This window comes from Zalophus californianus, chromosome 1 (genome assembly GCF_009762305.2).
Source record: "Zalophus californianus isolate mZalCal1 chromosome 1, mZalCal1.pri.v2, whole genome shotgun sequence".
NCBI lineage: Eukaryota > Metazoa > Chordata > Mammalia > Carnivora > Otariidae > Zalophus > Zalophus californianus.
Genome location: NC_045595.1, coordinates 13,615,937 through 13,634,717, shown reverse-complemented (window position 1 = coordinate 13,634,717; position 18,781 = coordinate 13,615,937). Strand labels below are relative to the sequence as shown.

General features: G+C 58.2%; 1 protein-coding gene across 18 annotated transcripts in view; it reads right to left on the bottom strand.

Annotated features, from left to right (window-relative positions):
• MAST3 (microtubule associated serine/threonine kinase 3) overlaps positions 1-18,781 on the bottom strand; it is a 38,715-nt gene that overhangs the window by 13,564 nt on the left and 6,370 nt on the right. The window contains exons 1-15 of one of the 18 annotated variants that reach the window (XM_035728777.1): positions 17,036-17,196; positions 16,641-16,730; positions 8,022-8,110; positions 7,870-7,942; positions 7,669-7,689; positions 7,028-7,142; positions 6,457-6,617; positions 6,197-6,272; positions 5,700-5,909; positions 5,508-5,609; positions 5,120-5,252; positions 3,510-3,571; positions 3,019-3,104; positions 1,970-2,178; positions 1,156-1,294 (exon numbers count right to left, since the gene is read on the bottom strand). In XM_035728777.1, coding sequence (XP_035584670.1) covers positions 1,156-1,294; positions 1,970-2,178; positions 3,019-3,104; positions 3,510-3,571; positions 5,120-5,252; positions 5,508-5,609; positions 5,700-5,909; positions 6,197-6,272; positions 6,457-6,617; positions 7,028-7,142; positions 7,669-7,689; positions 7,870-7,942; positions 8,022-8,110; positions 16,641-16,730; positions 17,036-17,082 — 1,613 coding nt within the window. In that variant the 5' untranslated portion in view covers positions 17,083-17,196. Of the gene's footprint in view, positions 1-1,155; positions 1,295-1,969; positions 2,179-3,018; positions 3,105-3,509; positions 3,572-5,119; positions 5,253-5,507; positions 5,610-5,699; positions 5,910-6,196; positions 6,273-6,456; positions 6,618-7,020; positions 7,143-7,668; positions 7,690-7,869; positions 7,943-8,021; positions 8,111-10,564; positions 10,788-16,640; positions 16,731-17,035; positions 17,197-18,781 lie in introns of those variants that run through there. The other 17 variants (XM_035728760.1, XM_035728765.1, XM_035728767.1 and 14 more) reach the window with 17 other exon arrangements.

Sequence of the window (18,781 nt, the reverse complement as noted above, 5' to 3'; positions counted from 1 at the left end):
TGGAAACAGGCAGGGCTCTTAATGCTTCTGTTCACACCTCCACAGAGCAAGTATCTTCATCTGAGAAAGGGACAGTAGGTGCTCAATGCTGCTCTCAAAACAAAAACTGTAATACAAAGGCAGCTGAAGTGTTCTGGGCCTGGCACACAGCCATTGCCTAATAACTGTTGCTCTAATCACCTTACACAAAGCTGGTGCCCCATGAATTTACGCACCAGATTAAAAAAAAAAAAAAATGTGCTTTATAAATCCGAAGGGGTCATCATTGTGAGAGGAGTTAGTCATACTGCCATCTGGGTTCCTGAAAACAAGCACATGTCTAGGTATACAGCAGCTGCCAAATACCCATCTGCTTTGTTTTCTGAGCCACTCACAAACTGCAAGATGCCTGAAAACATGCAGGCTCTCGACATTTCTGTTCACACCTCCACAAGGCCAGAACCCGAGAAACTCGAGGTTCTTGCCTGGTATCCACAGGGCACTTGATATAAGAACAGCCCCTGGCTCCATAAATAGCAGGTGCCAATTAATGCAGGCAAGAATGCCTTGCAAATTACGTAGGGGTTACAAAGCATGAAGGATCATTCACACATGTATCTTACAGTCACCCATAGAGGACCCGGCATGCAGTAGGTGCTTCTTAGGTGCTAGAGTAAAATAAACCTCCCGAGGCTCTCGATAAACATGTTCTCTTCCTTTCTTGCCTGCACGAACATACAACAGGTGCTCAAGACATGCACAGTCCCTTCCTTCACATGTAAGGTCTTGCAAAGGGCATATCCCTGCTCCCAGTATATAGATGGTGCCTCCTAAGTGCACGTTCTCTCCCCTTGGAGCAGCAGCTCTTTGAGCGCACAGTCCCTTCCCCTGTATATTTTGTGCAACCTAAAGGGCACATTCTCTTTGCCTGGCAGCCCCTCCATAAATGTACTATCCTTCCCTTGCATACAACAGGTGCCTATTAAGTACCTGATCTCCTCTGTACATACCGGATGCCCAACATTGCCACTATTCTGTGTTTTCCTGTCACCAGGGGCCCCAGGGGCCAGCAGAATCCAGACAGGCAGGGCTCTGAGCAGCCCCCAGGCCCCAATCAGAGGCCCTGCTCCGCCCACCCCCACCCCCACCCCGGCCCCAAGGCCCCAGGCTGCTCACTTGTCAGGCTTGAGGTCACGGTGCACGATGCCATAGTTGTGCAAGTATTCGAGGGCAAGCACCGTCTCGGCAAAGTACATGCGGGCCATGTCCACAGGCAGTGGGCCCATGTTCTTCAGGAGCGTGGCACAGTCGCCGCCTGTGGGGAGCACAGACGCATTCACAGAGGCCCTGGGCTCTATAGCCTCGCCCCGGGCTTCTAAGACCACTCCAACCTCCTGCAAAACGTCCCCGGTCTGTACCGAACCAAGGTGGGGACCAAGCAGGGCAGGAGGGAGGGCAGATCTCGACTCCTGATTCTCCCCCTGGAAGGACAGCAGCTCCGTAAGGGCGCAGTCCCTTACCCTGTACACAGTTGATGCCTCTTAAGTGCTCGTTCCCTCTCCTTGCACAGAAGCACCTCAATCAACACACACCGCCGCGCTCACCTGAAGGGCCTGCTCATTCTTAAAACGGCAAACTTGCTCCCACAACTCCTCTCCCTGGCCTCCAACCATCCCGGCCTTTCCACCCCCCACCTCCCTCCCTTCCCTGCTCTTCCTTCTGGCCTTCAGGCCTCTGCTCACTAGTACCCCCTGCCAAAGGTGTCCATCCTTACCCTATCCCCCAGGATCCTACTCTCACATTCCTCTTCGGCTCCCTCGGCCCCAACCCCCCAGGATGGGCCCCTGCACCACAGACTGAAGGCCCCCCGAGGCAGGCTGGGACCCCTTGGAGGACAGAGCAGACCCTAGCTTGGTCAAAGGATGGACTATCTTTTGGGTAGAGGGTGAGCTCCCCGTCACCGTAGGCATACAAGCCCTCGTGACCGCACCTTCCACATACTCCATGACCATACACAAGTGGCGCCGGGTCTCAAAGGAGCAGAACATGCTGACCACAAATGGGTTCTCGGCAAAGGTGAGTATGTCACGCTCCACAAAGACCTGTTGGATCTGGTTGCGAAGAATCAGGTTCTGCTTGTTGATCTTCTTGATGGCAAAGCGCTGCCGTGTGTCTCGGTGCCGCACCAGGTAGACAGCCCTGGGGGAGCCGGGGTCACTGAGGCCGGACACTGAGGCCCCCGCAGGCAGTGGGGCCGGGCGTGGGCCCAGAACCCAACCGGCCAGGCCTTTGCCTGTGCTGTGCCCTACATCCGGGACACCCTTTCTCCTTCCCCGGCCCCTCTCCGAAAGCAGCCCCCCTATGGGTCTAAACTGCCCCTCCCTGGTGTCACATCGAGAAGGCAAAGATGGCCCCTAGGTTACTTCTTCACAGTAGATGGAGACCCTTTAGCTCAAAAGCCCCCCGGCACCAGGCTCAAATCGCTCTATGTAGAGCTGAAATGAGCAGATTTTGAACCATTTAGAGCTTGCCAAGTTTGTGTATCTAGTAAAACTGCCTCGGACTAGCCATCCGTAAGATAAACCCTGCGGGCTACGAAGACCCCAAGGCACTATTGCCTTTTGGAGCAGTCTGACCCAGACTCCCGGCCACGCTGCTGAGTGACATCACCTAGACTCCTAAGCCCCCTCTCTAGTCCCCCCACTGGATAGTCTTATGCTGTGCAGGACTCCCCCTCCCACACCACCTCCACGCAAATCCATCAAAGTGGCACTAAGATAATGCTCACTGCACGCCCCTGCCGCCGCACAGCCATCTTTTTCCTTGCGTGGTCCCGAAAAGCCTACAATTCTCTGTACCTGGGGCAGGTAACGGCCTAGACCATGGATGAGCCTGTCTGAGGCTCTGGCCTGGCTGTACTGCATCTCTACTTCCCTCGCCAGGCCTCAGTTTCCTATCTCCACACTCAGGGGCCACCTGGACCTCAGTCATCCCCATGGGCATCTGAGAAATGGGTCTATGGGGGACCTGAGGACTTACCCGTAGGCCCCGTTGCTAATGAGTTTGATGGTCTCGAAGTCGTTCTCACATGGCTTCCTCCGTGATGGGCCGACAAGGGCACGGCTCTAGGGGGCAAGGAGGGGTCAGGGGTCCTGCCCCACCTCAGAGTAGGCCAGGCTCTCCCTTCCCTCAAGTCCCAACCACTGGGTCTTGCGTCTGATGCTACTTCCTCCCTCCAAACTTCTCCAGCTCAGCTTCTGAGTTTCTGAGCTTTGGCTCAAGTCATGTTTTCCTTCCAGAAAACTCCTATACATCCTCCAAAACTCCCCTTTCCGGTGCCCCCTACAGTCTGGCCCTGCCCAAACACCATGGCAGGGTAGTCTCACTTGCCTTTACCTTCTCCCTAAAGTCTGGCATTTATTAAGCACCTATTACATGCAAAACCTCAACAAACCCAGGCCCTCCCATGGCTTCCTGGTCTACCTTGAAAAGAACAAGACAGGTGGGAGCATCAGAGTTCTGTGACTTACCTCCGGGGACTCAGGTGCTGGAGGCTGTCCTCCCTCTTCCAGGTGACTCAGAGGCACCATCTCTGTAAGACAAGGGAGGAGCCTCAAATGGGGCCTCCATGCCCTGCCCCTCGATCCCCCAGAGATTTCACACAGCTTCCAAGGCTCATCCTGGGCTGGGGACGTGGTGCCTCCCTGACCAGCTCCCATGATACCATCATTGAGCCCCTACGACGTCCAGGTCTTGGCCAAACCCAGGAGGCCAGACTAAGCAATGGCTGAGGAACCTTCCAGAAGCACCAGTGGGAAGCCCAGCCTCTGAACGGCGCAGCTGTCATCCTGGCTCCAAGCCTTGGACCTGTTAACACAGGCTGTGACATGGGCCCTTTGGGTTTTGGCTCCTAATATCCTCCTCAGTTTAGGGTGTGGCCCAGAGGGAGCCCCCCCCCCATTTTCTGGCCCTAGGGCTTGGCAGAGGGGTGGTCCCGAATGAGTGGTTGATGAACATGAGCCATGATGATGGCAATAAAGACAATGTCTCACAGTCACGGGACAGAGCTGGGGTGGGACAGTGGAGTCTCACGGGTGAGGGAGGCCTGGGTTTGAATGCAGCCCCTTTTACTCAGTGGGGTCCCCTGGGGGGGGCACTGAATAGATGATCTGCCCCATAGTCTCAGCTGCCAACTGCCTGGCCACTTTCTGCCTCCTCTGACCCTGGGGCCACCCACAGCGCCACCTGCATTATATCCACTGGACAGCCAAATACAGCCATGGCCACACAGCAAATCTTTAAGGGGTCTGGCCTTGGGCCCACCGAGGTCTGAACCCCTCCCTGCTCAACCTCATCTACCCAGAGCCTCAGTCATTCCAGCTTCAAATGGGGACAATGGCAGCTCGGTCCCAGGGTTAACACAGCAATGATGCTGGGTAGACCCTGGCCCCAGTGCAAAGCCCTGCCAACCCCATCGCCTCCTCCCAGCTTCCCCCTTCCTTGGCTCTAGCCACACCCCTCCTCCCCGCTGTTCTGCCCACGCACCAGGCACGGTTCCACCTCAGGGCCTTTGCGTTCACCCTTCCCCCTGCCTGGTTCACTGCCTCTCTTCCCCAGATCTGTACCTGGTCACCTCTCCATCTACCAGCACGCAGCTTACACATCCACCTTTCACCAGAGCCACCTGTGACCACACCTGGACCAGGCCAGGTCCAAGCTCGATGTTCCCCTAGTACCACGTCTCAGTTCTCCTGCCTCAGCTGTCTGGGGGAGTTCTTGACCAGCCTGGTCCAGCCCACAGGTCACCCCGTCTGACTCCGAGTCTACCTCCTGGGCTGCAGCCAGATGACATCGGGAAAGTATTTCATGAGATAATAGCAATGCTATTGCTCATGGTAGCTCCCTGGTCCATCTTAACTCGGCATCGGAGGCCCCGGCAAGTCGGGGGGTCTGGCGTGTGGCTGTCTGCTGCAGGAACCCCAGCGCACCTTCCCACAGTGCGCCCCGCAAGTGGCCGAGGGCAGGGCCCCAGACAGACGAAGGACAGTATGGCAGCTGTGAAGTCGACAGGCGTGGGATCGAATCACAGCTCTGCCCCAGCCTCTCCTTGGGTTTTCTTTCCACTCCTCTGTCAGCTCACCCTCGAGGGGGTCCTTAGCCAGGCCCAGCTGCCCGATGATGTACTGCGGCAGGTCCGTCTTGATGCCCTGGCCCTCTCGGGCCTGGCCCTCGGCAGCCTCCAGCAGGTGATAAAACTCCTCGGGGTCAAACTCCTGCGGGTGCAGAGAGGCTGGTCAGCCGGGGCTCAGTCTCACCTCCAGGCCTTGGCACATGCTGTTCCCTCCGTCCGGAGCAGCCCGAGGGGCGGCTCCAGCTCTCCCCTCCAAGTCTCAGTGCCTGACCCTTCCCTGGGGAAAGAAGCCCAGCCCAGCCTGGAGGTGCCCTGTGTGCCTCTCAAACCTCTACCCCAGGGGCACTGTCTCCTGTACCTGAGCGGGACCATCACCCAGCCGTGTGCGGAGACTCACCAGGCACTCAAGGAGCCTCGCTGGCCTCGAGATGATGATGAGCAGCTTCCGGACAAGCTGGACGATGAAGCCGACCTCCTCGCTGTCTGAGCGCTCGTGGGCCTGGGGGCAGGTGGGTGCTGGCGTCACCTGCAGGTCCTGGGCCCTGGCCTGCCCGGGGATCCCTAAACCTCCCCCCCTCCCCCCACGCACATCTTGCAGCAGCCTCTCCAACTTCTCCTGCATCTCCAGGAAGTAACGGGAGGTGACGAGTGCCTCTCCAGACTTGGCCAGGCAGTCGCGGGCCAGCTCGATGATCTGGTGGTGGATGAAGCCCAGGACGCCATCGGCCAGTGCCAGCCGGGCACCGGGCGCAAAGGCAGCCAGGAACTCCTGCAGACGGCCTTCCATCTGTGCCGTAGCCTGCGCAGGGTAGATGGGGCAACCTGGTCATTGGAGGGGGCTGGGGAGCAACACACAGGTGGGGGCAAGAGACACAGCTACGGGGAGAGACGTGACGATGGCGTCAGAGAACTGGGGGGAGGGGAGAAGCAATATGCCTAGGTTGGGGGAGGGGTGGTTTGAGACAGAGAGACAGGGACAGACAGAAATGGGACAGAGCGGGGCATAGAGCCAAGAAGACAGAATGCCACGGAGGGACAACAACATGGAGGGGAGTTAGGGCCGGTCCAGCCATCGGCACTGCCCACCTTGGGGAACCTCTCCCGGTACACATGATTCATCATGACGATTTCATTGTCGAAGGTCCCTGTTGTGCGTCCTGGGCTGGGGGTGGGGGGTGGACGACACACAGTCAGCTTGTGACATGGGACCAGAGACCCAGTCCAGGGGAGGGTCAAGGATCAAAGGCCAGGCTTGGACAGGGTCAGGGGCAGAGATAGAGGAGGAGCCACAATGTGGGCCCCAAAGCCAGCCCAGGGAGGGGCTGGGGTCAGAGGTCAAGACCCACCTGAGGCTGCGGGAACGGGGGCGAAGGTGGGGTGAGCGGTGGCCGCCCTCCTCGTCAGCCACGCTCTCTGAGCTGCGGAAATGCTTGGACAGGAAGCATAGTTCATCCGGCGTCGGTTGGAAAGGAAGCTGGTGGAGGCGCTCCCGGGAGGATGAGCTTGACTGGCAGGAGGGGGTATCAGGGCCACGAGTTCACAGTCAGCGCCAAAGCCAGAACCCCAGCATTACCCGTCAAGGCCTAGGCTGTCTGCTGGTCTCTGGATGGCAGTATGTTCCTGCCTGGCTCCTATGCATCCCTCAAAACCCTAGCTCTGATGCCCCCTCCTCCAGCAAGCCTCCCTGCCCACACCCTAGGTAACCCCAAGACTCCCTCTGGCCAGGCACTAACCCCACGGGATGAGGATGTCTGTGTCCTCCAGACTGGGGGCTCCTTGGGACTGAGGCTGGGTCTTTTCAGTGACCCATACATTGCCCAGAATGGGGCACAAAGGGGGCAGCCAGGATGTTGGCTGACTGGACAACTATCCAACACCTTGATAAAAACCAAAGACGTGTCCCGCCCCACCTCGCACCCGCCTGTCTGCTGGCCAAGGTGGGACTGTGGGTACCGAGACGGTGGAGCTGGGCGTGTTGGTTCCATAGCCAGAAGATGGGAGGGATGCAAGGGACCATCTTCTGCCGTCAGCCCTAGAGAGGAGAACCAGAATAGTTGGAAGGAAGGCATGGCCCCCATGGTTTGTGGGGACTAAAGACAGATACCATGGCTGGCAGATCCTGGCCCTGTTGGAGGAAGAATCTTCTGAAAAGGCTGAGAACAGAGATTCAAGGTGAACAAGTCCGCTATGTGTTTTCTCTTCATCCTTCAGACACCTCCTCCAGGAAGTCCTCCCTGACCCAGCTGCCAATGCATACCCCATCAAAGCTCCGACTTCTCTGAGTTGCAGCTGCTGGGATACATGCTGGTCACCCCCACCAGACTGAGGACTCCCCAAAGGCCAGAGTCCAGCTTCCCCTTCCTAGACCTCCAGCATAGGGTATGGCACATGGCAAGTACTGAATAAATGTTACGGAGTGAATGAGTGACATTTAAGCGCCCAGTACACAACAGGTCCTTCACCAGCTGTTATTAAATGAATTCATGACTTTTAGTGAGTTAATGGTTTTTAGACTGGAAGGCGTGCCCTCCTCCTCCCCAAGGGCTCCCTGAAATTACCTGTCCACGCGCGAGATGTGGCTGCAGAAGGCCGTGCATGTTTGCCAGGGGCAGAAGCCAGAGGGAGAGACCACCAGGGGGCAGGGGATAGGGGAGGGGAAAAAGTGAATGAGGAGGCAGGCCCAGCCACCAAGCACATGCCCCTGCCTGTCCCCTCACCAGCTGTGCTGACACCATCCCTCAAAGCCAGTGACCACTCACCTTCGGGCAAAGGGGAAGTTCACAGCAGATGCGGCTGAGAAGTTCCGAGGACTATCCAGGGGGCTGTTGCCTGCTGGGGAGGAGGTGGGGGACACTGAGTCAGAGGGGGTAAAGACAGGACACCGCCCCTGCATGCTTGTTCCCGCACTCACCTGTAGGGACGGAGAGCGGAGACAGGGGCCGGGAAAGGGTCGGTGAGGGCGTTCCTACCACGAGGCTTTTGCGGTTCCCACTACGGCAGCTGTTGGGAGAGGCGGGATGGAGTCAGGCGCTGGCCCAGGCCTCCAGGCTCAGAGGACCGCGTGCCCAGGCCAGAGCACACATATGACCATACGTATGGCTTTGCGGCAGGACGAGAAGCTAGGTGTGACCACTGCCACTCTGGCCCCAGCTGGATGCCCACAGGGCCCCAAGCTCAGCCTTTGGGGCCTGGGATAGCCACTTTTGACAAATATTACCTATTATTAAGATTATGGTGGTTATTATCGATGGCGGCATCAAGCACTTCCGGCCTCCTGATGGACCCTGCCCACGGCCAGGAGCCCCTGGCTCGCCTTCTCACGCTTCTGTGTTCATGATGCCACCCCTACACCTTTGCCTATGCCATGCCCACTGCCAGGAGGACTGACAAATAAGGCAAAGGGTGGAGAGGACCCTGGAGCCCACTGGGAATTGAGGCAGGTCCCCACTCCATCCCATGCACCCCTTCCCAGGCCCACGGCCCCAAATGTCTCGGCAACCTTCCTCCCCCGGATCCCCCCAAAATGCCAATATGACCCTTAAAAACCCTCAAGTCAGCATCTTGCAGCTAAGTCCCATCCTACTTAACTTTTGCCCACGCGTTTCCCTCCCTCCATCCCAGGCCCCTTCTTCCAGGCCACCCCCACCCTGGCCCAGCCTCTCCCACCTGTGCCCCAGCCCCAGCCCCCCGCCCTGGCAGAGGGAAATTGAGAGCAACTCCGTCTTCCCTCCCTCCCTGGTGCGGTCGCCCAGCAACAGCTCTGGCTGCTCTCGACAAGAGCATCAGCCCACATACTCTGAGCCGCCAACGCAGCTCAGTGGCTCAGAGAGGAAGAGCTGAAACCTCAGGGCCTCACGGGGCCAGGAATGGTGTCCCAGGCAGAAGGCACAGTGCAGGCTAAGGCACGGGACAGCATGGTCAGCAACCGACCGAGGCAACAAGAGAGGCAGGGAGGGATCCAGCCTGTCCACGGCTCCAGGTGCAGCTGCCCTCTGAGCCTCAGTTTCCCCATCTGTATACCTTGCAAGGCACCGGGAAGATTTGATGAACTACATACAGTGTTCAACTTTGGGCCCAGCACTGGGTAGACTGCGGTGGGCACGTAAAGTGTCGTCTCTCTCCCCACAACTCCTGCAGGGCCTGGGGCGCACAGCGGGGGGGGGGGGGGGGCAGGCAACGCCTCCCCAGTGAAGTCAGTCACTGTTTGCCTATCCCAACAGCCCCAGAGGTGGGAGAGATCACCTGCACCCATTTCCCAGCCTAGGAAACTGAGGCCACAGATGTCAACAGCCGCAGGGAACTGTCCTGTAGTCTGATGTGCAGAAGCAAAAGTGAAACCCACAGGTTCCTGCAAAACTTCCTGCCAACACCCCCCCTCACCCATATAGCCGCCAGTCCCACATCCTCTCCCAGCCTCATCTGGGTCCTCAGCCCCACACTGCACCATTTGTCACAGCAGCAGCCTTGGGGAAACACTTGGCCCACCTCCCTCTTGCGCTCAGGTGGGGCCTTCTTGAAAACAAAGCCATATCTGAGGTCTCAAAGGGGAACCTGGGCGTCATTTGTTCACTTGCTGAGCATCGGTCAAGTGTCCACTATTTGCTCAGCCCTCCCTAGAGAAGGCCCATGACCCTGAGAAGCTGCCTGGCCATTCAATAAACACCCATGTGGGACAACACAGAGTGAGAATATGGCAGAAAACACTGGCCTGAGGCCAGCTGCCCCCACCTGATCCCTGAGGTGCCCCTAAGCCCTCTGTTACTCCACAGGACGCAGAAGAGTCTAAGCCCTGAACCTAGTATTTGGGGTCCTTTAGCAGCTGCTGTCCCTGCCCCGCCTTTGCCTGTGCTCCCCTCTAGGAATGCCCCAACAAGAACAGAGAGGTTAAGGAACTGCCAGGCAGTGGCTGAGCTGGAATTTGGACCCAAGTCCTGTAAAGTCCACAGCCCTTACTGGGCCTTTGCTTTTCAGAAAGGGAAACAGAGACTCCAAGACAGGCCAGGCTTTGCTGTGGTTAAACCCAGTATTTTTCCCGATTTACCCACTTCTGCCACAGCACCTGCACGCGCCAGCCTCGTGCAGCAAATATCTGCTTCTGAAACAATATTTCCGCTGACGGGGCCCCGGGGACAGACTAGCTTTAGTTTTTCCAAGAAGATCCTCCCCAGGTCTGCCCAGGCCTAGGGACCCGGGTTCGAATTCTGACTCGGTCCCAACTCCTTGCTTCCTGTGTCACCACCCTAGCTGCGACCCCGGCAGGCAGACATCCAACTCCGGGTAACAGGGCGAAAGGAGGGTGTCTGGGCCCCTAGCGAGTACCTTGATCCCAAAGCGTCCACCCCCTTCCCCCTACCGCCACACACAGCGGCCCTCGCCACGCCGCCGGGATGTACTTCTGGCAACTCGTGTTTGCTTGGTCGGCCGCCGCGCCTTTGCCCGCACGGTGCCCCCTACCTTTTGGAGCGCTGCAGCAGCGCGCCCTTGGCAAGGCGGCTCCGGTGGCCTGGCGCAGCCACCGCCGTCCAGTAGCTGGGGTCGGACATGCTGCTTCTCTTTGTGCCGCCGCCGCCGCCCGAGACCCGGGAGGCGCGGGGGCGCAGCCGGCGGCGGCGGGGCGCGAACCTCCGCGGCCGGATTGGCCCCGGGAGCCCCGCGGAGCGGGGCAGAGGGTGCGCGCCGCGGGGCTGGGGGTAGGGGACGAGAAGGAAGCGCGCGCCCCAGAGCGCGGCCGGGAACCCCGCCCCGGAGAGCGCGGGGGCGGGGCCTTTCGGAGGCGGGGCCTTTCGGGGCGGGGCGAGCGACGCGGAAGCGAGGCTGGTGGACCCGCGTGCTGGCTAGTGGGCTGGGCGTTGCCAGGGCCGCGGGCGGAGGGGCGGGGCGTTGCCAGGGATGCGAGCAGCGGGGGCGGGGCGTTGGCGCCCGGTAGGTTAGGCCGTGGAACTTGGCCCCTTTCCCTTGAAATGTAAATCTGTTCACGTCCCCTTTTCCCTCTTTCCCCCCCGTGCTAACCCATTCTGAGTGTGGCACTTGAGAACTATCCAACGGCCTGGCCTGGCTCATGCTACCGCGCCCACGCTGGCTCCACTTCTCGGAACGTCCTTCCTGCCTGGCAAAATCCAGGGTCCCCTCTCCCAGGGAGCCTTTTCTTGTGTCTGGCTCTGTCTTCCCAAGGGTCCCAGCATCTCCCAGCCCTGGACTGCCAGAAAGAGCATGTTTAACAAACTGAGTCAGAGCATCTGACATGCTCTGCCTGTCTATGTGATGGAAAGGCCATCAGCCTGGCTACAGTCAGGACTCCGCGGACACCTAATTTAACTTCTCACGACTGTCTTCTCAATTGTAAGATGGGAGGGGAACCGGGTTGACAGGATGATTACATGAATTAGATGCAAGGTGGCACCCACAGTGCCTGATACATGTTTGAAAAATTTTAGTGTCAGGCTAACTTCCAGGCCTCTGCTTCTCCATCTAGAGATGTCCCTTCATGAAAATGGAATCAAATCAGAGGGACAGAAGGTGCTGGGAGTACAGTACATGCTCACCACAGAAATAGGACTGCCTCGGGGCGGCTGGGTGGCTCAGTCGTTAAGCGTCTGCCTTCGGCTCAGGTCATGGTCCCAGGGTCCTGGGATTGAGCCCCGCATCGGGCTCCCTGCTCAGCAGGAAGCCTGCTTCTCCCTCTCCCACTCCCCCTGCTTGTGTTCCCTCTCTTGCTGTGTCTCTCTCTGTCAAATAAATAATAAAATCTTAAAAACAAAAAAGAAAAAAGAGATAGGACTGCCTCACACAGTAGGCAGTGAACTAATGCTTCTTCCTCTCATGATAGTCCCAGAAGGCAGGGATAGTGTCACCCTAACGGTGGCCCCTTCACAGGCCACATGACACTTTGGGAACCAACCCAAGAGGCCTGATGCTGAAGCCCAGATCCCACATCTGAGAAGAGAAGGCATAGAGAGGTGCCCTTGCCTGGTGTGTAATCCTAACTCTCCCCAACCCTCTTGCCACAATTTTGCTTCTCGGGTCTCTCAAGAGACTCCCCACCCCATCTTCATGGCCAGTGTCACTCTCAGGTATCTCCTGGGTGTGTCCCCCAGAATGCTCTCCATCTCCAGGTCCCCCAGGCCTGGGTCTCAAACACCCATATCTGGTCATTCACTCACTCAACATTTATTGAGTACCTACTGTGTGCCTGACCTTGTGCTAAACCCTGAGGACCCCGTCCTCAGAGGCCCCAAGTCTGGTTGAAGAGGCAGAGAGTAACCTGGAAACAACGAAATGATCGAGGTAATTTCGAACACTGAAGTCAAGGAGGGAAAGGAAAGAGGTAACAACGGCAAAGGATGACCTTAGCCCGGAGGCCTCTCTGAGGAGGTGACACTATGGCCAGCCGAGACATTGAGAAGGAAGAGGAGCCAGCCATGGGAAACAGTGTTCCAGGCAGAGGGCACAGCTTCGGCAAAGGCCCTGAGACAGGACTGAGGGGAAGATGCCAGCAGGGCTTACCATGTAAGCCTTGTGCATTGCAAGAGAAGTGCAGTTGTACAGTGGAAGCAATGGGGAGCCATGGAGGATGTGAGAGCAGGGGAGGAGCGTGATCTGAATTGTCACCCCCCCCCCCCCCGGTGACTGCCATGGGGAACAGGAGCTATCGGGCAGGAATACAGATGGCAGGAGGCTAGTGAGGCGCTGTGACAGGGTCTGGGAGGGGGGACACTGAGACCTGGACCAGGGTGAAGCTGTGGAGAAAAGTGGGTAGATTCTGGACTTGTTTTGAGGCCAATGGATGGGTCCTGCCGAGGGGCCAGATGTGGAAGGGAGGAGGGAAGCGGTCACTTCTGACCCTTAGGTATTCCATCTGAGCCACAGGCCAGGGACAGGGCCTCCTGCATGCAGGGAATGCAAGATCCCACAGGTCTGGGGACCCAAGGAGGGACAGAGTCATGGTCTCATGTCACCCTATGCTGACATGCTGTGCCCACGAACCCTCCCCGCCATGTGTGCCAGGAACACACTGCTGCACAGTCAGGAAAGGAACTACCCCGCTCAATCCCAGCTGTGGCCGCACCCCGCACCGCCTACATGCCCCCCATTAAGCCCACGGCTCTGGCATCCCCAGCAGCCACTTCTCCCACACCCATCTGGCCCCGGTTTCCTCCTCTGCAGAACAGGGCTGCAGCTGACAATCCAGAGTGCCTGTGGCCGCGGCAAAGGCCTCCCATGAAAGGCTGAGCCACTGATCTCTGGCACCAGCCCACTGCCCACCAGATCCTGTCTCTCCCCGGCTCACACACCCTCCATGGCTCCTCACTGCTTTTACAGCAAAACCACACTTCTGGGTGAATCCCTCTCCGAGGGCTCAGATCTTAACCCTGTCTGTGACTCAGGATCTGCCCCCTTCTACTTGTGCTAACGACTGTGTAAATGGCAAAGCCGCCGTGAGCGTACAGAACCCTACCCCCCTACCCCCAACCCTTTCTTGGTCTGACCACCCCAGCCCTTCCCACCTGCCCATGTACTGTCTGCACCCCTCCCAGCCCCGTCCGCTGTGTGGTTTTTAGTACCCTGGAAAGAAAAATGCAAATTCTTCCCATCTTTGGCATTCAAGGCCTCAGAGGGAACACTCTTCTGACAATGCCTTCTGTTGCGATCTTGTCAGAGAGGGCCAAACTCGTGGCCTTCTTCAGTTACCTCCCGCCCTTCTTCAGTTACCACCACCACCACCACCACCAGGCAGAGCCCTCCTACCTACTTCCCATTTGTCCATGCCACAAGCATTAACTGAGCATCTACTGTATACCAAGCCCTGCCCTAGGACAGAGGACAGATCCAGGTCTGGTCCTCAAGGGGCTCCCAAGCCTCTGGGTGAGAAAAACAACCCAATAATCACACAAGAAAACATGGAAATCACACCCATGATGCAGTGTCCATGAGGGAAATGGGACAGGCATAATGGATGTAATTGGGGCTTGGGAGACCCTGAATGGGGGGCTGTGGTTTGGAAAAGCTTCCTATCTGGGGGCTTGATAGAGACTTGACAAATGAAGAAAGGAGGAAAAGGAGGAAATGGAGCTCTGGGCTGAGGGGCAGCACATGCAAAAGCCCTGAGATTGGACCAGCTTGTGTTCTGGCAGCCCAGGAAGTCTCATGGCTAGAGGAGCGTGAGCCAGATGGGGAGATAGACAGGGAGGAGGTGGGGGGTCGCAGGGGCCAGACTCACGGGGCCTCAGCGGCTGAGGGAACAAATGTGGGCTTATTCCTAGGGTGCTTGGGACAGGGGAGGCAGGGACCCATTTCCTTGCCTGGCCCAAAGTGATGTGGTTCTGCTGCCCTCTGGTGGTGGGTGAGGAGGCTTTTCTGCTCAGAGCCCCAAACACTCTGCCTCCATTTGCTCCTGGTTAAAACTGGCTGAGCTGTTCACAACAGGTCCCTCCCCTCATCCGGAGTCGGGAGGGCAGAGGCCAAGGAGTCAGTGTCAGATTTGGCCTGATACTCTCTCCCAGGGTGCCGCTGGACAACACACTCTTAAGAGCTGAGTTTCCTCCTCTCCTAAATAGGGGGTAGAGCAATCCCTGCCTCCCACTGGACACCCCGACCTGGTCCAGCCCCCATCATCTCCTACCCGGATATTGTCCTAGCCACCTCCCTGACTCTGCCACCTCCATTACTGTCACCTGCCCCCAGCAGACCTTTCTTTCCCCAAAGCAGCCACAGAGGCTTTAAAAATCTTGGTCCTGGGGCACCTGGGTGGGTGGCTCACTTGGTTAATGTCTGCCTTTGGCTCGGGACGGGTCGTGATCCCGGGGTCCTGGGGTCGAGCCCCGCAACGGGCTCCCTGCTCGGCGGGGAGTCTGCTTCTCCCTTTCCTCCCTACTCATGCTCTCTCTCACTATTTCTGTCTCTCTCAAATAAATAAATAAAATCTTAAAAAAAAAAATCTTGGGGGCGGCTGGGTGGCTCAGTCATTAAGCGTCTGCCTTTGGCTCAGGTCATGATCCTAGAGTCCTAAGATCGAGCCCCGCATCAGGCTCCCTGCTCAGTGGAGAGCCTGCTTCTCCCTCCCCAGCTCCCCCTGCTTGTGCTCTCTCTGTCAAATAAATAAATAAAATCTTAAAATAAAATACAATAAAGGGGCGCCTGGGTGGCTCAGTTGGTTAAGCGACTGCCTTCGGCTCAGGTCATGATCCTGGAGTCCCAGGATCGAGTCCCACATCGGGCTCCCTGCTCAGCAGGGAGTCTGCTTCTCCCTCTGACCCTCCCCCCTCTCATGCTCTCTCTCTCTCTATCTCATTCTCTCTCAAATAAATAAATAAAATCTTTAAAAAAAATAAAATAAAATAAAATAAAATACAATAAAACAAAACACCACCTCCCCCAAGAGGTCACCATCTGAATGTATCCTGTTTGTCCACTCACTTGTTTATTGCCCACCTCCTGAGAGCTGACTGAGAGCCCCCTGAAGGAGGGGCTATGTCAGTCTTGGTCACAGCTACGCCCTTAGCACCTGGCTTGCAGTAGGTGCCCACTTAATGAAGGTAACTGTTACCCAGCACCCAGTGTGGGCTCCAAATTGTTCTCTCTTCTCCCCATTAAAGGTCTGTGGAAAGAATCTAGGCAGCTCACTCATACTAAGGTATAAATGATTAATGGGTCCTCAAATTCTAGACATCACTGACTCACACCTCTGTCGTCTCCCTGAACTTTTCCCAAGCTGTGCAAAGAGCCCATGATAATCCTGATATTCCCTCCTGTGGTGGTGGGGGGGGGGTGAGACCCTGAGATGCGCCAGGCACGGAGGGTGGCTCAAACCCTCAGTAGACGCTGGCAGCCATGCTGGCCCTGATACTTAGTCCCCAGACGTACTGAACCAGGAGAACTGGTGTCTCTTCTCTGAGTCTCGGTTTCCCCAGCTGAGAAATGGGGTCAGGAAGGGCACCTCCCTCACGGGGTTGTGGAGGAAACAGAAGGTATTTGGTACAGAGCTGGCACCCAGTCAAGCTGGCTCTTCCTCCCTACACCACTTTGCCCAGTTCAGTGCATCGGGCTGTCATGGTGAACTGTCAGCCTTGGGGTGTGTGTGTGTGTGTGTGTGTGTGTGTGTGTGTGTGTGTGTGTGTGTGTGTGCGTGTGTGTGCGTGTGTGTGTGTGTAGCTTTCCAACCAGCTGAGCTGGGTGTGGGGAAGGCCCCTGAGGTCCTAGCCTGGAAGGCCAGGCTGATTCAGTAGGGAGGGCCCAGAGCAGCCTGGAAATCCAGCACCTGTCTCAGGGATGTCCTTGGGCAACATCCCAAGTTCTGGCCTCACCTTGGCCACCTGTCGGATGGAGGACCTGTTGGCTAGGGCTGAAAATGGAATTTCCCTTTCAAGGTCCTAGTGTGCACAGCAGTTTCATTTTATGGAGGGGTAAACTGAGGCCAGGGAGGTGATGTCACCAGCTCACAGTACCTTGGTGAGGAGGCTGGGTCTAGGTGGCTTCCAAGGCTCTGGGGTGCCAGGACAATGTCCGAGCCCTGCCCCCATGTGCTGTCACTTACCTCCAGGGGTGCAGGCCCAGCGAGGGGCTGCAGGGGCTGCAGGGGCTGCTGGGGCTCAGCAAAGATGGGCTCTGGCTGCTCGGAGACAGACTGCAAAGAAAGAGGCCAGGGACGGTGAACCTGGTGGTGGCCCCTGCGTGTGGCCAAATCCGGAGAGGGACCAGGACTTAGGTTCCCTTAGGGAGAAGGGGCCCCAAGGCCCGGAATTCTGGGTCTCTCCCAGACCGAGAGGGCGGGGCCTGACTGATGACCCCGGAGGGCACCCCGGAGGGCTCCCCGGAGGCGGCGGTGCGACTCTGGGCGACGTAAACAGAGACGCGGGGTAAGGGTGGTTGTCTGTCTGCTTCTCTCCCCCCCCCCCACCCTATTTCCCCCCTTCTCCGACAAGGACTCACTCGAGGGTCAGCGCCGGGATGTGCAGCTTGTCCCTGCGAGACTTCATGCCGAGGCCGGGGCTGCGTCTACGCGGCCGGGTGCCAAAACCCCCCTTGTGGCCCCCGAGCCCCGATCGTGGCGCGATCGGACAGACCCACAGACGCGGACGTGGGGACAGCACGCCTGGCGGGCGCGACCGACGCGGCGCTGAGGCTGGGCCGCTGGGGGCGCGGGGGGCGGGCTCTCTCCTCCTCGGGGCGGGGCTCGGAGCCCCGCACCTGCGCGCAGGCCCAGCCCAGCAGGAAAAGTCGGGTTGCGGGAGGCTGGAGTCGCGGGTGCCACCCCCTCCCGGAAAGCGACGCCAAGGCTGCCGGGTCTCGAGCCCCCGGGCTGAGCGGCCGGAGAGGAAGGGCGGTCACTGTCTCCCAGATTGGCAATATTGCTCCATCGTCTGGCCCCGCCCCTTCCCGGCGGTGGCCGGGTCTCTGCCCTCGCCCCGCCCCCGGGGGGGGTCTCTCGCACCCGAGATCTGAGCGCGTCCTGCCCCTGTTCCCCCACCCCCAGCAGCTCAGCGCAGCGTTCGGGGCCCCTCGCGGCGGTCTCAGCATCCCGGTGCACACCAGAGGCCGGGTCCACGCCTCCAGGTCTTTGCTTCACCGGGTTCCCTCTGTCAGGAGCGTCCTCCCCCTCACCCACATCCGAGTTCAGTCCCACGGGCCCCTCTTTCGCGGAGCCATCCCTAAACAACGACCCATGGCTCCCCGAGTCCCACCCTCCCTTTTGCCCAGTGCAGATCCCAAGAGTCCGGGGTTGTTTGTGTCTGGCTATGGCCCCCTCGACACCCCACTTCACTTGGACCCAGTCAGGAACACGGCAGGTAGCAAAGAGTAGACAACCCTCAGGGAGCCTCTGCCCTCGTCCTGCCCCGGTAGCCCAGGACTTTGCCCTCCATGGTTCCGACTTTTTCATGTCCACCACCCCGCCCTCATCCTGGGCAAAGGCCAGGGACAGTGCCTACCTTCTGGTCAATGTCGGAGCCCTGCCCCTCCTGTGCCCCTCAGGCTCCTCCCCACCAGCTGCACTATCCCCAGTCCAACAAGAACAGATGGTCTGGGCTTGGGGGCCAGTCTGACCCCATCCCCACCATCAGATTTCAAACTCTCATCCAACCCCCAAGGAACTCCCCCTTCTCCTCTCCCTCTCCCTCCCCTGTGCTCTCTTCATTCCAGCTACCCCTGTCTCCATGGTGTTCTTCCAATGCCAAGCTGGTTTGCACCCCAGGACCTTTGCCCATACTCTTCCCTCTAGCTGGAAGGCTGTTCCCCTCGGATTTTCCCCCTTGCCTCTGCCTCCTTTTCCAGATCTAGGTTCAAATGTCACCTCCTCCAAGAGGCCCCACACCTTCAGGGCTAAAGCTGCCCCCTAGCCCCTCTGTCTGTCTCTGTTTAATTTCTCCCCTGTATAATATCACTTCACCATCACTCTCCCCAAGACAGTGTGAGCTCATGGACAGGGTCCAGCATAGGACCCTGTCTCTGGGTCCCCCGTGCCTGGAACAGGGCCCGGCACACAGTAGGCACTCAAAAAAAGTTTGTTAAGTGGGTGATTTCACTGCGGGGCAAGAGAATTCCCACCCCTCAGGCGAACACAGCCCCCAAAGAGGGGGTGTCTGCACTCAAACACCTCCAGACCACCAGCACAAGGCAAACCCCTCCCTGTCCTGGGCTTTGATTTCCCATCAGTAAACCAGCAAAGGCACTGACCAA